At 38.0% G+C, this 20262-nt stretch overlaps 1 protein-coding gene across 1 annotated transcript; it reads right to left on the reverse strand.

Annotated features, from left to right (window-relative positions):
• Window positions 1-1179: 1179 nt before the first annotated feature.
• On the reverse strand, window positions 1180-19079 carry LOC127963649 (protein bicaudal D homolog 2-like). Its single transcript, XM_052563668.1, has 10 exons — window positions 18915-19079; window positions 17123-17415; window positions 14285-14497; window positions 13577-13729; window positions 10627-11076; window positions 8944-9804; window positions 7621-7800; window positions 6968-7119; window positions 4188-4512; window positions 1180-2351 (listed from the first exon to the last, which is right to left on the reverse strand). The coding sequence occupies exons 2-10, from the start codon at window positions 17354-17356 to the stop codon at window positions 2346-2348; spliced, it is 2574 nt and encodes an 857-aa protein (XP_052419628.1). The 5' UTR covers window positions 17357-17415; window positions 18915-19079; the 3' UTR covers window positions 1180-2345.
• Between the last annotated feature and the right edge of the window lie 1183 nt (window positions 19080-20262).

The raw sequence follows: 20262 nt of genomic DNA on the forward strand, positions 1-20262 counted from the left end.
ATTAAAATAATCAGAATCTCAGTTTTGACAGAAAAGCATCAGAACAATTGAAACACACAAATGCAATGAATAATCACTCCGATACTAATTGCAGTCTAGGCATATTGTAAACCTCATCATCCAGGTGAGATGACACTATTGTGGAAATCACACTCATGCTGAAACAAACACTGTGGCTTTTGTACTAAAGATATCGAAAGCGCAGTTCTGAACTCACCGAAAGTGCGTCACCGCTCCATGAGCGAGGTCCCATCTGGGAAGCGAAGAGTACAAGATATCTATTTACCACACATCAACGCGGGACACCTGAGAAAGATGCCACTTTATCTCAAGTCCCTTCACTTGAACGCCGCTTGGGGGCAGTGAGTGAACGATAGTCCAAATGATTCACGCTCTGTCACCGAGTGCGCGAAAAGACACGAGCACAATTTCATTTTTACAAATATGCTGCGCAAAAATATTGTGAATAGTTGGCGAATTTTGAAAGATAGATTCTAAGTGGAGTACATTTATGAAGCGATGACTCCAGTTATATCAGTAGCTTAAGAAAAGCAGTTTTGTTTTGAATAGAGCAGGTCGACTCGGATCACATGACCAGCCGAAAACGCGTCATCGCAATTCATTTCTTCAGACGCTTTCGTTAGTTTTGCGTTGAAGCTGAGGGAGACCAGTCAGAGAAGCACTGGCTCGTTTTCAGCTGTGTAACAAGAGAGTCGTCACCCTGAGCTCAGGGATCTCTTTACCTCAGGATGTAATGACAAAAACTGACCCCTCTGATTAAAGATGGGCAAATGTCAAACTAAAGGACACAAAACCCTCAGACCTGAAATATGACTCTGGAAACGCTGAGGGAAGTCGAGCACTTGATGTTTGGCGAATGGAGAGTAATGAAGTCAAACATAGCAACTGACCAATAACTAACAGAGTAAAAGTAGCTCTCAAAGTCTAGTTGAATATGTTCAACTATATAAAAATGTAATAAATATATATAAAGCAAAAGATGGAATGTGAACATTCAAGCACATTTTTAACATCAACTTGCTGCAGGGTTATTATCAACTTAAACCATACATTTTCATGAAATATATTCAATAAAATAGACATCTGAAATCTGTAAGCTACTGAAATATAACTGCTTGACACTTCAAGTCTTCAATACAGCGAACATAATGCAACAAATACACAAACATTGAAATCTTTATTTTTTTTCACTACATATTCACAAACAAGATCTGATATTGCATGGACATTACCATTCTGTGGGGCTGAACAATGGAATATAAAAAAATCAGGTAAAAAAAAAAAAAAGACAGTACAATTAAAAATACCACAAATGGCAATTTTCAAAATATCATGAAAGATGGAGATGAAAGTGTTGACAGGCAGGTCGACACAACATCATACAAATCAAACACACGGTTCTGACAAGAACAGGGAAATATTATTTTTAATAAAACAAGCCGGGAATGTGACATTATTTGTACATACATGCAAACAAAAGTCCATAATTAGTCTTAAATCAACCTACACCCTTTCCATCAATTCAAACAACAAAATATTAAACCGATTATCTACAAATGTTCACTCAAAAGTATTAAGGCACTATTTTAAATCCCATTACACTTTTCCCCAGTCAATGTGTTCCCTCTGACATGAACACAACCTATACATAGGTTTAAAGTTTACCCATTTAAAAGTACTATTTAAAAATAAAGCACATTGTTTTACAGTGCTGTTGGTTAACTGTGTTGAAGGCAGAATAAACTGGCAGTTTGGTAATTGTATGCATGTATATTTTTGCATGAGCTAATTAGCAGCAAAAGTCTTTGTGCCTATGCATAGTTGATTGTTCGGTTTACTAGTTGCATGTGTTTATTTGTTTTTTACTTCACTGTAGTGGTCTTTAAAGGCCAGGGAAACAACCAATGGTCAGTTAAACCAGAGGAACGTCCTCCATGATAGCTAAAAAAATCAGTTTTTAAAGCCTAAAACCAAAACAAGACGTCTTTATCTATGGCTTGTATGAGAACAGGTCAGACACAGCCAGTTAGACGAAACAATACTGATCTCCAAATGTTTTGTTTGGTACATATGTACATGAATAAGGAAAAATCTGATGGTATGAAATGACGGTGTTCAGCTTTCAGTATCTTGAAGCTGAACGACTTGATCCAGACAAACATACAACCATATGAAAAAACAGGCGAGAGAGAGACGGGAGGAGAGAGACATGACCAGAGATCCAATGAGGTGAGGAGAGGATGCTGGGACAGGTCTGCAGGGTAAAGGTGTTCATGAACATGGTCCATGTGTACTGGAGCACAGAGGGAGACACAAGGAGGATTTCATCTCTGCAAAGACAGTGAGACACAGTAAGTCAAAAGTGTTCATTCATACAAATGACAAATGCTGAGCTGATATTAGAGATGGGAGAGAATAAGAGAAGATACAATGACAACAGACCGATTTAAACCACGAAGGAAACCCTCACAGAGAAATAGTATGGAGGAAAGCTTAAAAGGACGTCATGGGTTGAATACAAGCTCAATATGTATGAAATTACAGAAAGACCGATCTTGCATCATAAATGTCCATTTCAATTAATTTCCACCAGCATGTTTTTTCCAAAAATGTTTTGCAAATGTTTTTTTATGTTGATCCATATTGGTTGATATTACATATATAATTTTGATCATTTCCATAATTCTTACCTTGGCCATCTAACCCTCCTTTAAAAGAAAATCTTTAATAACACAAGTAGTTTAATAACGGTGTCATTTTTACTAAATCTCTAAAATCGAAATCTTCACATCATAATGTGGTGCAACAAGCGGACTGATTTTTAGTTTTAATGTGTTATTTGTTATCTTTTTGAGACTAAATCTTAGTTTTGCCAATCATTATTTATCAGTCATAAATTAAACATAATTTTCCTATCCAATCTATCAGCCAATCAAATCAGAATATCATATGATCATGTGACACTGAATAATGATGCTGAAAAGTCAGCTGTGCCATCGAAGTAATAGATGACATCTTTCAACAGTTTTCAATTTGTAAAATATAATATATAAGTCTTTGCTGTATTTTTGATCAAACAAAGTCTTGGTGAGACTTCTTAAATTATTTTATTTTTTTTATTGTACCAAACCTAAACTTTTGATGTTTATGTTGAACTGTGTATGTTAAAACCAGCAAATGGTAACATGATTAAAAAAATGAATGCAAAAGAATCCATGACGGACAAAACACATGAGAAAGTATTTGTGTTTTAATAGCACTTTACCGAAATGCTCCACCAATTGAGCAGAAACATCTAATTCTGAAATTGCTTTATCAGAGTTAGTGATACATTTGTGTTACTTATGTGATGGTCAACAACTGAGCAGTTATGTGGCTCTGAATTTTGTGTGTGTTGACCTTTTCTCTGCATCAACACTTCTTTGCTTTTTTCTGAGTTGACCTTGTTTCCCTTTAATCTCATGACTAGGATTAGACCCAGTTTCCTCAACAAAATCATGACAGGAGTCTGAATGGCTAGCTAGCCTAGAGGATGGTTTTGTCCTACAGGATGATTTCTGGGGTTTATCTGATAGACTGTGTGGAGTGGACTGATCGCTAGATGTTACACTCGATGCTGCCCGAGGGAAACATTTTGATTGCGTCGTAGACACTGTATTTGAACCTGCAAAACGACTAAAAGAAGTTCCCTCATCAGATCGAGATTTAGAGATGTTAGACTGCTTTTTGAGAAAAGTACGTTCTGCATCAGACTTTTTGAAAGGTCTTAAATCATTCTCCTGCATTGTAACTTTACGTCTTTTCTCCGATCCGTCAGTTCTATCTAAATGCGTATCAAGGGTTTCGACTGAACGTGAAGCGCCTTTGCTCACTGGTGCAGACGCGCGACGTGTTTTAATAAACGTGTTACTGCGCAACGGCACGTACACTTTTAGATGTTTTCCCTGTGATTCGTTAACTTTAGGCTGTCGTGACTGAATAGCAAATGGTCCCAACCCTCCAGTAGAGTCATCTAACGAGCGAGACGAACCTGACCCATAACTACGAATGAAAGTAGTGTCGCGCACAAGCCCCACAGATGCCAAACTCTGCGTGGACGTAGAGGACTCGGGTTCATTTGAGGCAGAAAAAGAGGAGTGTGAGGAAGAAGAGGAGGGCGCTCTTACGGGGCTGCAGTGAAGGCTGCGTGAGAGCGCCCTCGTGTGGCTGCTTGTGTTCTGCGGGCCGGCAGGCACTAGCAGTGGACTGGAGCGTGGACTGCTTCTCATGGGGCTCCGCTGGGCTCGGCCTGATTTGGACAGATGCTTGGTCCGGGAAAGGCGCGGGCTGCCACCGTTACTGAGAGGCGCCTCCAGGTCCTCCAGCCGCTGGGTCAGTGCCAGCTTCTGCTGAATGGCCATGCGGAGCAGAGAGTTGAGCGTCTTTTTCTCATCCTCAGCGGCGGCGAGCTGTCTCTGCATCTCATCTAACTGAGTTACGTACTGGTCACATCTGTGAAAATGATAAGGATACAGGAAACAGGAATGGAGATACATATAAAATGAAATAACGAAAGAATAAAAGGGATTACATTTTGCATAAACATCCCTTAAAAAAACAATTTAGCTTTTATTAGAAACTGATGCAAGAATGTGTAGAACAGTCTTTGTTGTCCTCATGAAAGCGCGACACACAACAGCCCGAAAGCCTTTGATGTTCAAACAATAAAATGCTTCACTTCGGAATGTTTTGAGTAAAAACACAAACCAATACACAGTTGTCACTGATAACTAGTATTACTTGTGAGGGAAATCATTATTATTACTATTGCTTATACTTTGGGTTAGTGTTTAATATGAAACTTTGGCCTGTAACTTGTTAGTACAGACATGATAGACCAACTTTATTTGATCTTTTAAATACATTTTTTATGTTTTTCTTTTAGTCAGGTGGTGGGAAAGGCGAATGCGAGTTAAACAATTTCAAAAATAAACAATCCCTTTCACATCAAAATTATCAAAACAAACAGACATAGTATACTGTAGCAGTGAGCTCCTTGGACTTTGGCAAGCAACCAACTACCAATTAACTAGTGGCTTTTTAGAATGGCTGACGCTGATATATACACAATCCCATTAAAGGTTGTGGTCAGTTTTTTAAAGCAATTAGCAAGGATGCATTAAATTGATGGAAACGACAGTAATGTTGTATAATGTTACAAAATATTTATATATATAAAAAAAAGTTAAATAAACTTTCTATTCATCAAAGAATCCTGACAAAAAAAATTCCACAAAATGTGTATTATTTACAACGGTTTTAACATTCATAGTAAGAAATGCTTCTTGAGCAGCAAATCAATATATAAGAATGATTTCTGAAGGATCATGTGACACTGAAGACTGGGAGTAATGATGATGAAAATACAGCTTTGATCACGGAAATAAATTTAAGTTTAAAATATATTAAACATTTCACAATATTACTGTTTTTACTCTATTTCCAAATCATACTGAATTCTTACTGACCACAAACTTTTCACAAATCATGCATTTTATCACTATTTTAAGACTATAAATAACATGCAAATCAAAACTGCTGCTATAAACGTAATTTTAAAAAAAAGTTTTTACTGAAATCATTAAAAAAACGTGAAAACTGATGAAAAGTGTTTAAACAAGTTATGTGGCTGTTTGAAATCTTTACAAATCTGCATTTATCTCAGGTTATACTACGGGGCCATTGAATGCTTGACTCTGATTGGCTGACGAACGTTCTGAGGTGTGCAATTATTTTCTGGGAAATGCACGGCCAAAGTAGTTCCAGGCAGCTCACTTGACCACATTACAGTTCTGTATCACTTCGCACAGTTAACTAGAATAACGGTCACGCAGTTCGCACAAAAAGGTGTTTTCAGCGCTGCCCTGATGATTTTATCAGTTAGCCTATATAGTGTCGGAACTTAAAGGCTACACATGACATTTCTCACTGAAGCAGAAGAGTGTTTCGAGACGCACAGTGGTACGTTAGCTTAATTCACACAGGTGCTCGCTCTCTCCCTCTGTCGCTCTCGCTCTCTTTCTAATAACTGCATTAGAATGCTATCAATGGCTCAAGCCTCCATTACCAGCTTTAAAACGATGTTTTGGTACTAGCGTTGGATGAGATGCGGAAGAAATAGTCCTACTCACAGTAGTGATTTAAGTAGAAAAACTTGGACGAATCCCTTTAAATAAATCATCTGATCGATGTCTTGAGGTGTGGTAACCCTAGTATAATTTAAGCAAGGAATAATTTTTCAATTATTGAATTATTCTAAAAGATGTTGCATACCACATGAGTTTATATTAATGTTCTAATGAGGTCTAGATTTTTCCATTTACAGTAACTTGACTGAAAACGTTATCCTTGCTTCCACCGCTCTCGGTTCTCTTGACACTTGATCTCTCAGTGAGCTGCTCTCGTCTGCACATGGGATCAGTGAGCTCGTGAGAGACTGAACCTGGAGATTATGATCTTATTATCTTACTCTTTAAACAGGGTCATGACCGTCTAATCTCTACCACTCTTTATCCAAACTCCTAACATATGTCTTTCTACAAATGTAAACAAACACTGCCTGCATCTTTTTCACCGCAGTGACTAAAAAAATAGCTATAAACCTTACATCATGTCAGCTGATGATTTATGTATAAAAGATAGTCAATCATAAAAAAAATATTACTAAAATTGATTGGTTGTTCCTCAATTGACAAATGAAAGCTGGAACTGAGAGTATCAACTTCTCCCATGAACTTATTTGCACTCGGTCCATAAATCAACCCAGTTTACAAACAACCAGTTTAACCTTAAAACCCCTAACATCACTCACAGGAAATGAGTTATGTGCTGTACGAACAATGACCTGAGAAACTCCCATGACCTGTGAGCGCACAAAGCACTTGACGCATGTGTAATCCCATCATACCTGCTTGCGAACATGACGCGAAGGGAGGAGAAGGTGGCTGCGTCCTCCTTCAGGGCCTTCAGTTCATTTCTCAGCTTCTTCATAGTGTCTGTCACCATACTCTTCTCAGTCTCGTACTTTGTCTTCAGGTTGGTTAAAGCCAACTCGGCCGTCTGAGAAAAAAAAAAAAAAAATCATAAAATAAAACAGCAAAGAAGTTATATGATCTGATTTACATCAAAGGAAACAATGTGCTTGAGCTAGGAACATTCTCCAACAGCATAAATATGGTACATTTCACACAACTATTCAAACCATTTTTGCCTAATCAACCAATATTTGGCCATTTAACGAGTATAAGAGATGGTTATTAATGATTCTTGCTTGATTAAAGAAAAAGGTTGTTTTGTATCTGTTCTCAAACCTACTGACATCCTTGTCAATTCCCTTATAGATCCCATACATCCGGCCAGACATTTTTTTTTTTTTATTCCATATGGTCCATGTTTTAAACTCTTCTGGCACTTATGCATCTGTATTTCATTCTTTATTGTGGTTGGAATAATTTATGCATGTACGAATGTGATTGTTTTATCTTTTCTTAGTTGTTTTTGAGCTCACCAAGAACAAATACAATGTTTGGAAATAAAAAAAAAAAAATCTAACATCTGTACCTGTTTATTGGCCTTCAGGACAGTTCGGAGCGTGGCTATCTGCTCTCTCTTGGTGCTCAGGAGGGACTTCAGTTTTAGCACCTCCTCGATGAGCGCCTCCGTGTCACGGTCTGATTCAGTGCTCTCTCCTGCTGCTGGAGAGGACAACAGGTTACGCTGCCTGCACAGGTCCACCGCCACCTGCAAAAGTTTCAAAAAGAAGTAAAAAAAAAAAAAAAAAAAAAAAAAACTTTTATAGCACATTGTGACTTATGAGTTAAACAAAGGGAACAACACAATATAAAATGCATGACATTTTAAAATATTCACGATCATAGTATAAAAACAGAAAATTCAGTCAAAAATGGCAATAAAGAAAACAGATTTAGATTCTGATATTGAACATTATTTTGTTTTCTTGAGTTGTCTGAAAGCAAAAGTGCAGCTATAATCTGAATGTTGTGGTTAAAACGGATTCAGGCCGCCATCCTAAGGCAGCCTGGTCTAATCGGTTCAAATTTCATGCTTTACCTCTCCAGAAAAAAAAAAAAAGCTGCTTAAAAGGCTTAAATGAAATGTTCCAATGATAAGCCATAACTTTATTCAGCTATCCTTATTTAAAGAGCATTTTAGGATTCATTAATATACAATATAGAATTGTTGTGTGTACACTTCCTTATATAACCATATATTGCCCTTTCAATATTAACTACAGGGCCCTATGATTTCCAGATTGCAGAAAACACAGACATAATCGTGGAATCCAGTCATAAAAATGGAATTTACTGTTTCATGTTGAATGTCAAAGAATTTGCCAAATTTTGGATGAATAAATCAAATGAAGGACAGTCCACTAAAATTAAAATAAGTTTGAATATGATGAAAATGCTTTTATTTATTTATTGTTAGACGCTTTTATCCAAAGCGACTTAAAATTGGGGAATACATAAAGCGATTCTTCTTAAAGAAGCGACCAAACAAATGTAGTAGTAAATATTGGGAGGACCAAACCAAATCTCCAGATTCTCTTATGAGAACCAGGCCGAAAAAAAATTATGCGCACCCCTAATTATTAAAACATTATTTTAAGGAATATGTACCAGAATTTAATTATTAAAAAAGAAACAAAAATTGCAAAAAAAGAAAAAAATGCATTTCAAAAGGCCCTATACCTACAATAAAGTGCTGAGGTTGGAAATTAGGCACTTGGACAGAAATGCCATCAAGATGAACCAAAATGCCCCCCAAATTTAATTAGCAATTAAAACAAAAGCTAAGGCTGTCGTGATCAAAGTGAAATGGGAAAACAAATAAAAAGTGAACAAGAAATGACATAAAACATACCTGTAAATGTTTAATCTGGCATCGTATGACAGCAACCAGATGGCGCACATTGGTTGGGTCCCTGAAGTCTAGTGTTGGAGACCCTGGACAACTTCCGCAGCTAGAGGATGCGTCTCCACTTCCTCCACTGCCCAGGTCCAACACTTCACCCGACCGCCTGTGTCTGCGGAGGGATCTGTGATAGTGGTGCGGCTGCAAATGGCTGTGCGTTCTCCCCGCTTGTGCTCCTTCACGGTAGTAATCCAGTGTAACGCGACTGGGCGTGAGGTTGTTACAAACACACACATGATGGTAAAGGTTGGCCAGCTCCTCAGAGAAGGCCAGAAGCTCTTCCTGCGCAGCACTGAGGTGGCCTTCAGAGTCCGTGGCGACCTGCCGTGTGGCGCCAATTTCCCGTTCTAACTGTCCAATTCGCTCCTGGTCCTGTCGGCTAGCAGCGATACACTGTCGTATTTTATCAGCAAGTTCCTGTGCCTCACCCCTCCAGCGTTCTTTCTCCTGCTTGTAGCGCTCCTCCAGGGCTTTGGAGTGTTCACCAGCCTCTTTCAGCTCCTCGTGCAGATGCACAAGCTCCTCATTTACCGCTTGCATGCGGCACTCTAGTACCTCTGTGCTTTTGGCATCCACTTCATAGTAGCTGATGACATTTTCGGCTTCTTGGTTCTGAAGAGGCCTGGGAGACGGGCTCATTCCATTCTCTCGTTCAGCAGGTCTTTTCAAGGCAGTGCCCTGAAGGGTCTCCAAACGTTGGGTCAGCTGTTCCATCTTCACCCGTTGCTCACTGAGAGCATCTTCAGACTGGGATAACTGCTGCTGGAGGTCATGCACAGTGCTGCTCAGAGTGGCTTTCTCTCTCTCCACCTGGACAAGGGTACACAAACAATATGGGCTCTCAAAAACAAGGATCATGAAGATTTATTCCGATTGACTAATTAAATCCAAGTGTTTTGGATGAATAACAACACTAAAGAGAAACTTACTAAAGACACTAGAACTAAACAGACTTTTAAAGGAGGACCACTTCAGCCTGATTTATGCTACTTAAAGGGCTTTAAATTTAATTCACAATTTTTTTTAGGTTTTAGTAAAAGTATCAAATTCTGAAAATCACAGCACTTTGAGTAAACCAGTATCCTTTCCCGTTCTCCTAACTTTCCTATACAACAAAGGCAGAAAGGTCAAAATAATAATTATAATCAATCAATCAATATAAATCAATGATACAAATACATTTTAATAATAAAAAAGAAAACTGGACTATCTGGCTGGGTGAAAAACACTTGTTTCTTAGTAACTGACTTGATGGTACAGTACATCTGAGCAGGAAGTGGTATGAAACAGGAAGCAGTTTTCATGTCAGATGATGGTTTCATGCATGAAACTGCGGAGTTAAAAATAAGAAACCCCACATGACCATTTTACAGGCATTTACATCACAGGGTTTGAATCTTTTAATCTTTGGTATGAGATTAGATCTGAATAGACTGACATCAGCCAATATAAACCTCACTTGCCCCCCAGATTTATAAACAGTCTCAAGAATAATGAAACCAATGTCATGGTGATGGATGTAAATTTCTGAGATACTGGTCATATATAAACACAAAAACACAAGACAAATAATTCTCAGAAAGTCTCCAGTAATAAAGCTTTGATATGAAAATGCTGACACGGTTTCCTCACCTGCAGCAGCTGCTGCTTGAGTTTCTGGCTGTCTGACAGGTGCAGCTCACTCAGGAGATCAGCCACCAGCCCGGGAGCCTGCGGTCTGAGGAACACGTCACTGTTTCTGGGTGTGGAGCATCTGTTTCTCTCCATCCCTTTGGAGTTATTATACCCACTGTCCATCTCCTCCTCCTCCTCTCCTCCCCCTCTGTCCTTCTCTCCGTCCCGGCTGTCATCCAGCTGTAGCTCTATGTGGCCAAAAGAGTCAAATGGGTTGAGGGTAAGGGTGGTGAGCTCTCGTCTCAGGTTGTTCTTCTGCTCCCTCTCCTCTTTCAGGGCCTCGAGTGCCTCGTCCAGCTGACGCTCTGCAATCTCCCTCAGACGCCCGGCCTCTTCTAGCTGTGCCCTCATCAGCTCCAGCTCCTCATCTTTATGGGTCAACTCCAACTTCACTGACTCAAACTCCACCTGTGGACACAAATGATTTATCATTGTGCCTTTGTCATCTTATATTAGTTTATATAGGGCTGCACAATTTTTTGCAATTACAATTATGGATGCCACATTTACTTAATCATTCAAAGTGGCAACTGATTGTTCAAAGTCCACTTATGTTATTCTGTGTGTTTTTTCTTTCTACATATCTTAAGGGTTTTTTCCATTATTGTAATTTTAGTTTTGGTATAATATAATACCATTCAGATTTTTACTTTATAATTTAAAGAAGAAACCAATCTGATGTATAGTTGACATTTGAGGCTAAATACTATAGAAAAGCACTACAAGTTTTTCAGTTAGTGTTTTCAGCTGGCTTATTTTCATATAAAAATACAGCATGCATTTGCATTAAACAAATGGTATAAACATCATTCAATGTAAATTGTGATAATCATAATGAATAAAATCGCAATTACAATTTCAAGTGAATAATCAACAATTATAATTGTCATAATCGTGCAGCCCTAAGTTTATATATTAAATTTTTTAAGTTTTATTTTAGTAATTTTAGCACTTTTACTTGAAAAACGGTTACAATGACATTTAACTAAATTTTTTATTTATTTTAATATTACTTTCAAATTTATCAGTTTTAGATAACAACAAACATGAAAAGACCACCTAATGAAAAGACCAACAAACTATTTGACTAGGGTTACTAGAAGTCATAAACTGAAACTTGTTAGGCTTGATTAGCCCGCCTTTTCTGATGTGATCTGGCATCATATAACTACTGGATACAGTAACATACAAACAATAACCATAATATTGACTAATAATTAGATCCCATTTCTATGAACACCGATGACAAATAACAGTAAACAAACCCAGATCTGTATCCACTTCATGACATCAGTCGTTTCTGGACTATTGCACCCCTCTCTGAATTCACTCAGGAAATGACACCCATATTTATATTAATATCACAGTGTATAAACAACAGACTGAATAACTAGTTCAAGGCCATGCATTTTGGGAGCATTCGTATCAAAAATATATCTAAACAAGTTTTAAAGAATAATTCACACCCTCAGATCATCTAAGATCTTGATGAGTTTGTTTCTTCTTTGGAACAAATTTGTAGATGTTTCTTCTTTTTTGCTTTCTGGACTCTCATTTAGAGAAATGCTAAGTTTCTCCAAATCTGTTCCAATGAAGAAACATCTACAGTACATCTTGGGTGGCCATGGGGGTGATGTGTCATTTTTGGCTGAACTATTCCTTTAACACCAAACAGGTTCAAGTGTTAGCATTCACACAGTGTCAATCCCAAAACTTTGCATATGATCACATTCATCACAATTGGTGACAGAATTAGTGGCATCATAACACATATTTTTAGTCAGTTCACTCTAACTAGTCTAGTTATTGAAGTCTGTATATTTAATGTCTGATTTCACCCTAAGCAAACCGGTTTTCAGTCCAACAAGGCAGGCGTTCCAGCCTCTGAGTGTCTGTGAATATTGATGCGGGACGTGAATAAAACCGTTCTCGTGTGCAGCCCCTCAGAAGGAAGGCTTTGTTAAAAATCAGCTGAGACTGAAGCACTACAACAGAAGTGTTTGTACTGCCGTGACAGCAGCTGCAAAAAACACATTCAAAATCACCAGGCATCTCCAGCGAATCACATTCCATAAGCAAAATCAGCCCTAAATTACTCAACCTTAGTCATCCTAGGTCTACATGACTTTCTTCTTTCAGAAGAATCCAGTCGGAGTTGTATTAAAAATGGTCTTTGATCTTTCAAGCTGTTTCATTTCACTCAGCAGGTGTTGCATGCATCAGTCCAAAATAAGTTAAATAAAAATGCTTATCCATAAAAAGAAGCGTCTCAGACGGCTGGGGGGGTGAACAAATTCCTCCTGCAGCGAATCGATGCATTTTTTGAAGAAAAATATCTATATTCAAAACTTAATAATAACTTTAATTTATCTTGTACTAACTATTGTACACGGAAGCAGCTCCGCGAGGATGACGTATGAGGCCACTCAGAAGTGAAGCATGCGAAAGCGTAGTAGAGAGATCAAAACAACGGTCACTGATTGGAAGTAAAAAACTAGTATTTGTAAAGAAGAATGTAAGGAGACTGCCCAAAAAAAAAAAAAACAAGAGGAGACTGGTTTTTCTTTGCAGAAGTAAAACGTTGCTTCCTTTGCTCCGGTTAAAAACATTGGTATTCACGCGAATATTGATATTTTTCTTACAAAAACACATCGAATCGCTACAGAAGGGTTTAGAGCCATGAAACAGCTTGAAAGATCAAAGAACATTTGTAATATAACTCCGACTGAATTCGTCTGAGAGAAGAAAGTCATATACACCAAGGATGACTTGAGGGGGAGTAATTTATGGGCTAGTTTTAAGTCCAGCAAACACTACAATTAAGTGATTAAATGTTACAAAGAGTTGGATATTCAATAAATACAGAAAACACCACCACAAACAACGCTTAAACTGCATTCTCACGCACCTGGTTCTCCTTAAGCACTGAGACTTGTTTCTGCAGGGAGATGTTCTCCTCCTCCAACTCACTGTTATCCTGAAGCTGCCGCACCTCTCGAGTCTTGTACTCCTTCATCTCCTCTCTAATTCGGTTCTTCTCCACCTCCAAGCACTCACACTCCTAGAGTCAGCAGGAGCAGTCAGACACATAACATATAAAATAAAATAAACTGACAATAAATGAGATCCGAACAATTACGTGGTGGAAGTTTCTCTTTGTTCAATTTAATACAAATTCTCAAAAAGCACAGTTCACACAAAATTATACTATGTATCATTATTTACATTTTATTCCAGATGAGACTTTGTTCCACTTCGAAATACAAAAGGTGAAGTTTAGCAGTCCCAGGTGATTTTTCTCATACAATTAAACATTTTGAAGAATTTTTTTTTTTTTTTTTTTGCAGAGATTGCAAGCTGATTTAGCATAGAAATCAACTCGTTTCTCATTAGAGGGCAAAGATTTTATTATTAAGGAACTTTACTTAAAGGTATAAATTATTTGTTTTGTCCAGTACAATAGTTCAATAAGTAGTTCACAATGGCCTCTCTTCTCTTCAGGCTGACATTGAAACTCAACCCGGTAGTTGAGGCAGTAAGGTGTTCATGGGTCTTGTGGTTAGGAATGCACATTTTATGTGAACCCTAGCCTTCTGATTGATGGTGGTGTATGTACCTTCTTCAGCTGGGTGGAGAGGCTGGCCAGTCGCTCGTTTTCAGCCGAGGTGTTGGCCAGCATGACACGGGCCTGTTTAAGCTCCGCCTGCAGCTCGTCCATGCGAATCTCCATGGCTGCCTCTTTAGTGGCCGACTCCTGCAGGAGCCGATCTTCTCGACTTTCCCCATCAGCGGCTGCACGCTTATGGCTGCTCACGGAGTCTGCCAGAGCCTGTAAACATACACACATATAATACATCAATCAAAACACACATCTTCATCACCGCCAAGACACTGAGTTACACTAGCAGAGGTTTGGCCAAGAAGAAACAAAACAATTTAGTTGACTGGCTTAAAGCAACGCTCTCACAATTTACGGCCCCTCAGCTACTTTGTGTGAATTTCTGAAATTCTTCAAATGAGAAGAGTAGAGCTGCTGAAAGTTAAGTTGTCAAACTTTAATTATTTTGAGTAATTGGTTTACTCGCCTAGCCAATAAACAACAGCAACTGTATTGAGAGCTACATTCCAGCTTTAGTAGCTACCAGAGGGTGAAATACAATGCGTTTAGTTCATGCTAAGGCCGCTGGGTTACACTTTATTTTAGTGTCCTTGTTGTTACAGTGCAATTATACATTTAAACTAATTAAAAATATTAACTACATGTACATACTATATGAATAGGGTTAGGCTTAGGGTTGCTTGCATGCAAATATGCATAATTTATTGTTATTATAATAGCAAGTACATGTAACCTTAAAATAAAGTGTTACCGGCCACTGTATCCCTTAGACAAATGGTAACAAAATATACACCAGTTTTGCTCACACTGAAACTCAACTGTTACAAGATGAATTAACATTGGCTAGGTTGTTATTAACACGGTCACACTCTTTTTTTGAACATTATAATTTGAGTCATGGGAGAACATGTGGGAAAACCATGCTTGTGCTACTCTATAATTAATGATGAAAGGCAGACTGAAGAGGGAGAATTTATACTTCTGTTCAGTAAAAGTAAAAGGACACGCTTTTAAAAAGATTTGCTTTTCCTTCTGTCCCTCAAAATGACTTCCTTGAGTGAAACACCAAAAGATGATGTAAGAATATCTCAGAAGCTCTATTCCATACAACAAAAGCAGAAGGTGAAGCATAAAGGTCTCAAATCTAAACAACACACAAAAACCAATGGCCTTGGGCTTCATCACACTATTGTTGGAGCCACTGTAAGGAATAGAGCTGCTCATGGAATAGAACACATTCTGTCTTGCATCTCTTTTTATGTATGAGAATAGCAAGGATAATAATATTGCTTTGAAAAAAAAATGTATATAGTAATTGTTTCTTTGTGGGTAAACCATTTCAGAGAAGAGATTTCTTGATTAAACAGAAATATTTATTAGAGTCCTGAAGGGCTAAACACGAAATGATGATGCAGTCAATGTGTCCAACTCTAGGATGTTACAACTGTCTGTCACATGTTTTTTTTCCTAGCACACCAGACCCATATCTGTGCACCCCAGTCATCTCGCTCTACCACATTCACCTACTTTGCCAATTTCATGCTCTACTAATCAGACACACAGAGAGAGAAATACATGAGCCTAATCTTCATACCAGAGGGGTGGGTCCACAATGTGCCTAATATGTGAGCTTCACATAAAAAAAAAAAGAGTGACATATTAGCTGAAGTTGGCAAACCAATAATATGTGCACATAGAATGCCCTCAATATGTTGCCAATTTTGAATTATTGCAAAAGACTTAAAGCATGGATTTTGGGGCACAGATTTATGAAATAAATCGGATAACAAAGAGGGCTAAAAATGCCCGTACATCCCAGGCTTACAGCCTATTTGTTTTCTACTTTGGCCATGAACCACATAGACTGATCTGGCTGAACAGTGCTCTATTAAAACTGCCCTATAAAGTCCAAACAAAACAGCACTGTTTTAAAAGAGAGCTCCTTATTCTCAAACATTAACCAAAATGGAAAATGAAATGCATTTGCTTTTTTTTTTTTTTTTATGTTTATGGGCAAATGACAATCTGGAAAGTCTTTGCATTGCTCTCAGCTAGTACTTCACAAGGAGGTGGGACAAATATTGATTTATTTATTATTTCAGCCAAACATTTAAATATTATGAAAATACTTGCATAATTTTTGCAATTTTTGTTGGCTTAATTAATCAAAACTAAACTTTTTTTTGTCATCATATGCCTGCATCTGTTAAGCCGAGGATATAAATATCCAACTAATTTTGGTTAGTCCCCTGGGACCTAAAGAAGTGCATGTTGTGTAATTATTTCTTTTAAATATCAAGTTTTGATTTGTACATTGTTACATAAGATCTGCAGGGAAAAGCCCTTGCAGTCACCATGTAAAAAGCAGAGAAACCCATACTATTATAACACTATTATAACTGTGATGTGAAAGGTTCCAAAGGTGTCCAAAATGGGAAAAAAATTGAACAACTTGGACAGGCTGCAATATGCCTTAATTCTCAAAAATGATAAACAAAACTACTAAAGGTATAGGAAATATGGCCCAGATTACATTTTATACAGGTTCACTTGCCTTGATGATTTGTGCTGACCCACAAATGTTTTGTGTGGTGAATCATTGGCTGTCGTGTGCAAGAAACCATAGAAATTCAAGAGACATTTAAGACAGCAAATACTTCATGCTATAACGAATCAAAAAACAACAACAACAACAACAACAACAGTAAACCATTTTGTGAATCACTCTTAGGAAAAAAAAGAAGCTCCTTGTTTCATGCAACAATTCCTCAAAACTTTAACTTAAGCTTCCACCCTCTTTTTCTTCTTTTTATCTCAGGCTCTCTATTGACTGACCTCTCTGAGCTGTGTCACTTCGACCTTCAGGGCTTCATGTTCTTCCTCCAGCTGGCTGTGTTTGACCTTCAGTGCAGCGTTCTCCTCCAGAACGGCCAGGCCGTACCATGCGGCCTGTAACTTCTCCTCATTGGCTTCCTGAAGTTCAGCCGCCAGCCTCTCCACCTCTGCTTGAAGACCCCCATCTCCTCCTCCTCCGATCTCCTCCAACTCTCCATCACCCTCCTCCAGCATCCTCTGCCCAACCTCACGCTCCAGCCAAGAACAGATACTTCACTCCTGTCTCGTCATGTCTGTGAGAAGACAGATGTTAAGGCACATTCACACCAAAAATGATAGAGACACTATAAAGATGAATGAAAAGCGCTTATAAACCAGCTATGGATTTAAGATTTAAAGGATCCCTGTGGTTTTTCATTTAAAAGAAAAAGAAATGGGAAAAAAATTTTTTTTAAGACAGCCATAAATATTAGTATCATAATTGTTTTTGTTGTAATGTAAAATGCAATTATTATTGTTAATAATAATAATAATATTTATCTAAAATACTAGATAATTTTGTTTTGTGATATTACAATAGTAATATAATAAGACATTTTAGTCAAATTGGGAAATCACTGGAAACGTGATCATTTTAATAATACTCTATCATTTTATTGTAGTGGGAAAGAGCAGCTTTGACATTGTGCTAAACATCTCCTTTTCTGTGCCCCAGAAGAAAAAGGAGTTTGAGTTTGGAGCAGCATGATGACGGCCGGGAACTGTCACTTACTATAACTATAGTTTTCACATTCATGGTTTTAAATGTTAAGTGTATAACATCACGATCCGTCTTAAGGTGATAAGCTTCTTCAAAACCAACCACTCCGCTCAAAGACCTCAGACGTAACATTATTATGAGATTATCAGAGCTACTAATCTGGCATTCAATGAGATGGTCTCGCATCAGACCAGCAGGACACTGTCGAATGAGATTTACTCCACAGCTTGAAAGACTTCTGCACTTTCACTGTGGCAGGCCCTATGTCATCTAATGACATGATGGTTACAACGTGGATTATTGAAGGGGACAACTCATCCCAAAAATGAGAAAACGTCATCATTTACTCAGCCTCATGCTATTCCAGAACCATATGAGTTTTTACTGAAAAACACACGAAGACAATGACAGTCTGAGTCACCATTCAAGTGTTGGAAGAATTCTAATTTTTGGGTGAACAGTCCCTTTAACAGCATTCAATATGACTGTGTAGCCGCGTTTCCAAATAACAGACACACCACTTCTTCCTTTACTTCTGCCTCATGTAGACACATAATAACACAAGCAGGGCACATTTTTGGATTTAGGTTCCGGTTTTTTCACAAAGCGTCTATATTTGGTGGTTTATTGACATTAGTGCAGCAAGTATGCGATTACACTTCATCTTCACGAACTGGGTTGGTCAGGCTACGAACGCTCATTGTTATTAAAAATACATTGATGTCTAAACCTTGAGGAATTTGACAAGGTGACAAATCCCTACAAGTTAACGTTAGTTTGATGTAGCCATAGTGCTAACATAATAAACATTAAGATTTTCCCGGCTTTAGCGACACGTTACAAGACGCATTTTCTAGTAATTGTAATAGTGGCAACTGTTGCCTAAAAATAAGCAAAGGTTCATTTGCTGAAGTATCTGTATAAGCTCATAACATCCGCATTATTTCTTCAGTACAAGGTTAGTTCGTTTGTGGCGAAGCTGTCAGCTGGCCGTGGCCAAAGATACAAATGTCGCTTTTAATCGTTTCTTACCTTTATACTAAGTTGACAGAATCATGAATAGATAGGTGAAACGTGAATTTGAGTTCGAAGGAGATCAGCCCTTTCCTTGCGCGCGCTCCTGAACACAGCCGTTTGAATGAACACGCACGAGCACAGCGCTGAAGAGCAGCTCAACAGCCAATGACGCGCGTCCACTTCCGCCAGCTCCAGTGAACATAAATATAGCGGATGTGGTTCTGTCGCTCAATAAAAATGAAGATCAAGTTGTCGTAGCATACGCATCTGAAAGTATTCATCGAACATTTGATGAATATGTGTTTATGTACATTTCTTATTCGGGTGTTTTAAAGAAGGAATCAACATAGTAGCAAAGAATATATCTAAATTGTAGTAAGCTACAATCTACTACAACTGATAAACTACACCGGCAAAAAAGTGCCACAAAAAATATTGTTTCTGACAGTCAAAATGCCATTTTACACTACATCGACATGTTTTTCCACACACACACACTGCTTAACAAATTCATTTTATTCTTTATAAAAACGCGAATCACATACATGTGAAGTTCTCTAATCTACAGCATGCAGTGGGCAATCTTTTCCTCAAATCATTCCTCAAATAAAATTGACTGAGATGTGATTCACACAATGTCCATTCAACAGCCAAATAGCCACTGTTTGCCTTAAAATTATGTGTTGTGTTGGCTGAGAAAAAAAAAAAACAATAAGAAAACGCAATAATCTTTTATTGTTTAGTACTTAAGCTTTGTCACAAAATACGTCTTAATTAATATTATGAGATAAATGTGCAGTAAATAAAAGATCATATAAGTCGGTGCTCTGTGACAATTTTTTCTACACCAATATGACACCTAGTGTTTAAGAAGGTGCAAACACTGCCTGGCCAACATATGCAGCTGTTTATCTGAATAGCGCCAACAAGGGTCAAGAACCAATTGTGATGGCACCATCATTTTATCCAAGAAGTGCATAGAATGGCATCCAACAGCTGATTACAAGTCCACTTAATGTACTTTCATATAAATATAGATGTAATGTTAGTAGTGGCAATTGCTGTGTGGCAGCTGCAAAACAAGTTTTAACTCTGAGGTCAAATAATGTAACCAGTGGGCATCTGCCAATGCTATCTAACGTAACTTACTGTAAGTTTTAGCCGCCGTGGGCAGTTTCACAGGCATCTGCTGGGCCAGCTGCTAGCCCAAATAAGATGAAAACTGTCATGGTGAGTTTGTGTTTTCCAACTACACTGATTGTTATCTGTAAAAAATTATTGTACAGGCGTAGTTTATCTTCTTCAGTGAGGAGTCTGAGGAATAAACCTGCTAGTCCTTCAAAAAGATCAACCCCATGAAACA

This window comes from Carassius gibelio, chromosome B8 (assembly GCF_023724105.1).
Source record: "Carassius gibelio isolate Cgi1373 ecotype wild population from Czech Republic chromosome B8, carGib1.2-hapl.c, whole genome shotgun sequence".
In the NCBI taxonomy this organism is placed as follows: Eukaryota; Metazoa; Chordata; class Actinopteri; order Cypriniformes; family Cyprinidae; genus Carassius; species Carassius gibelio.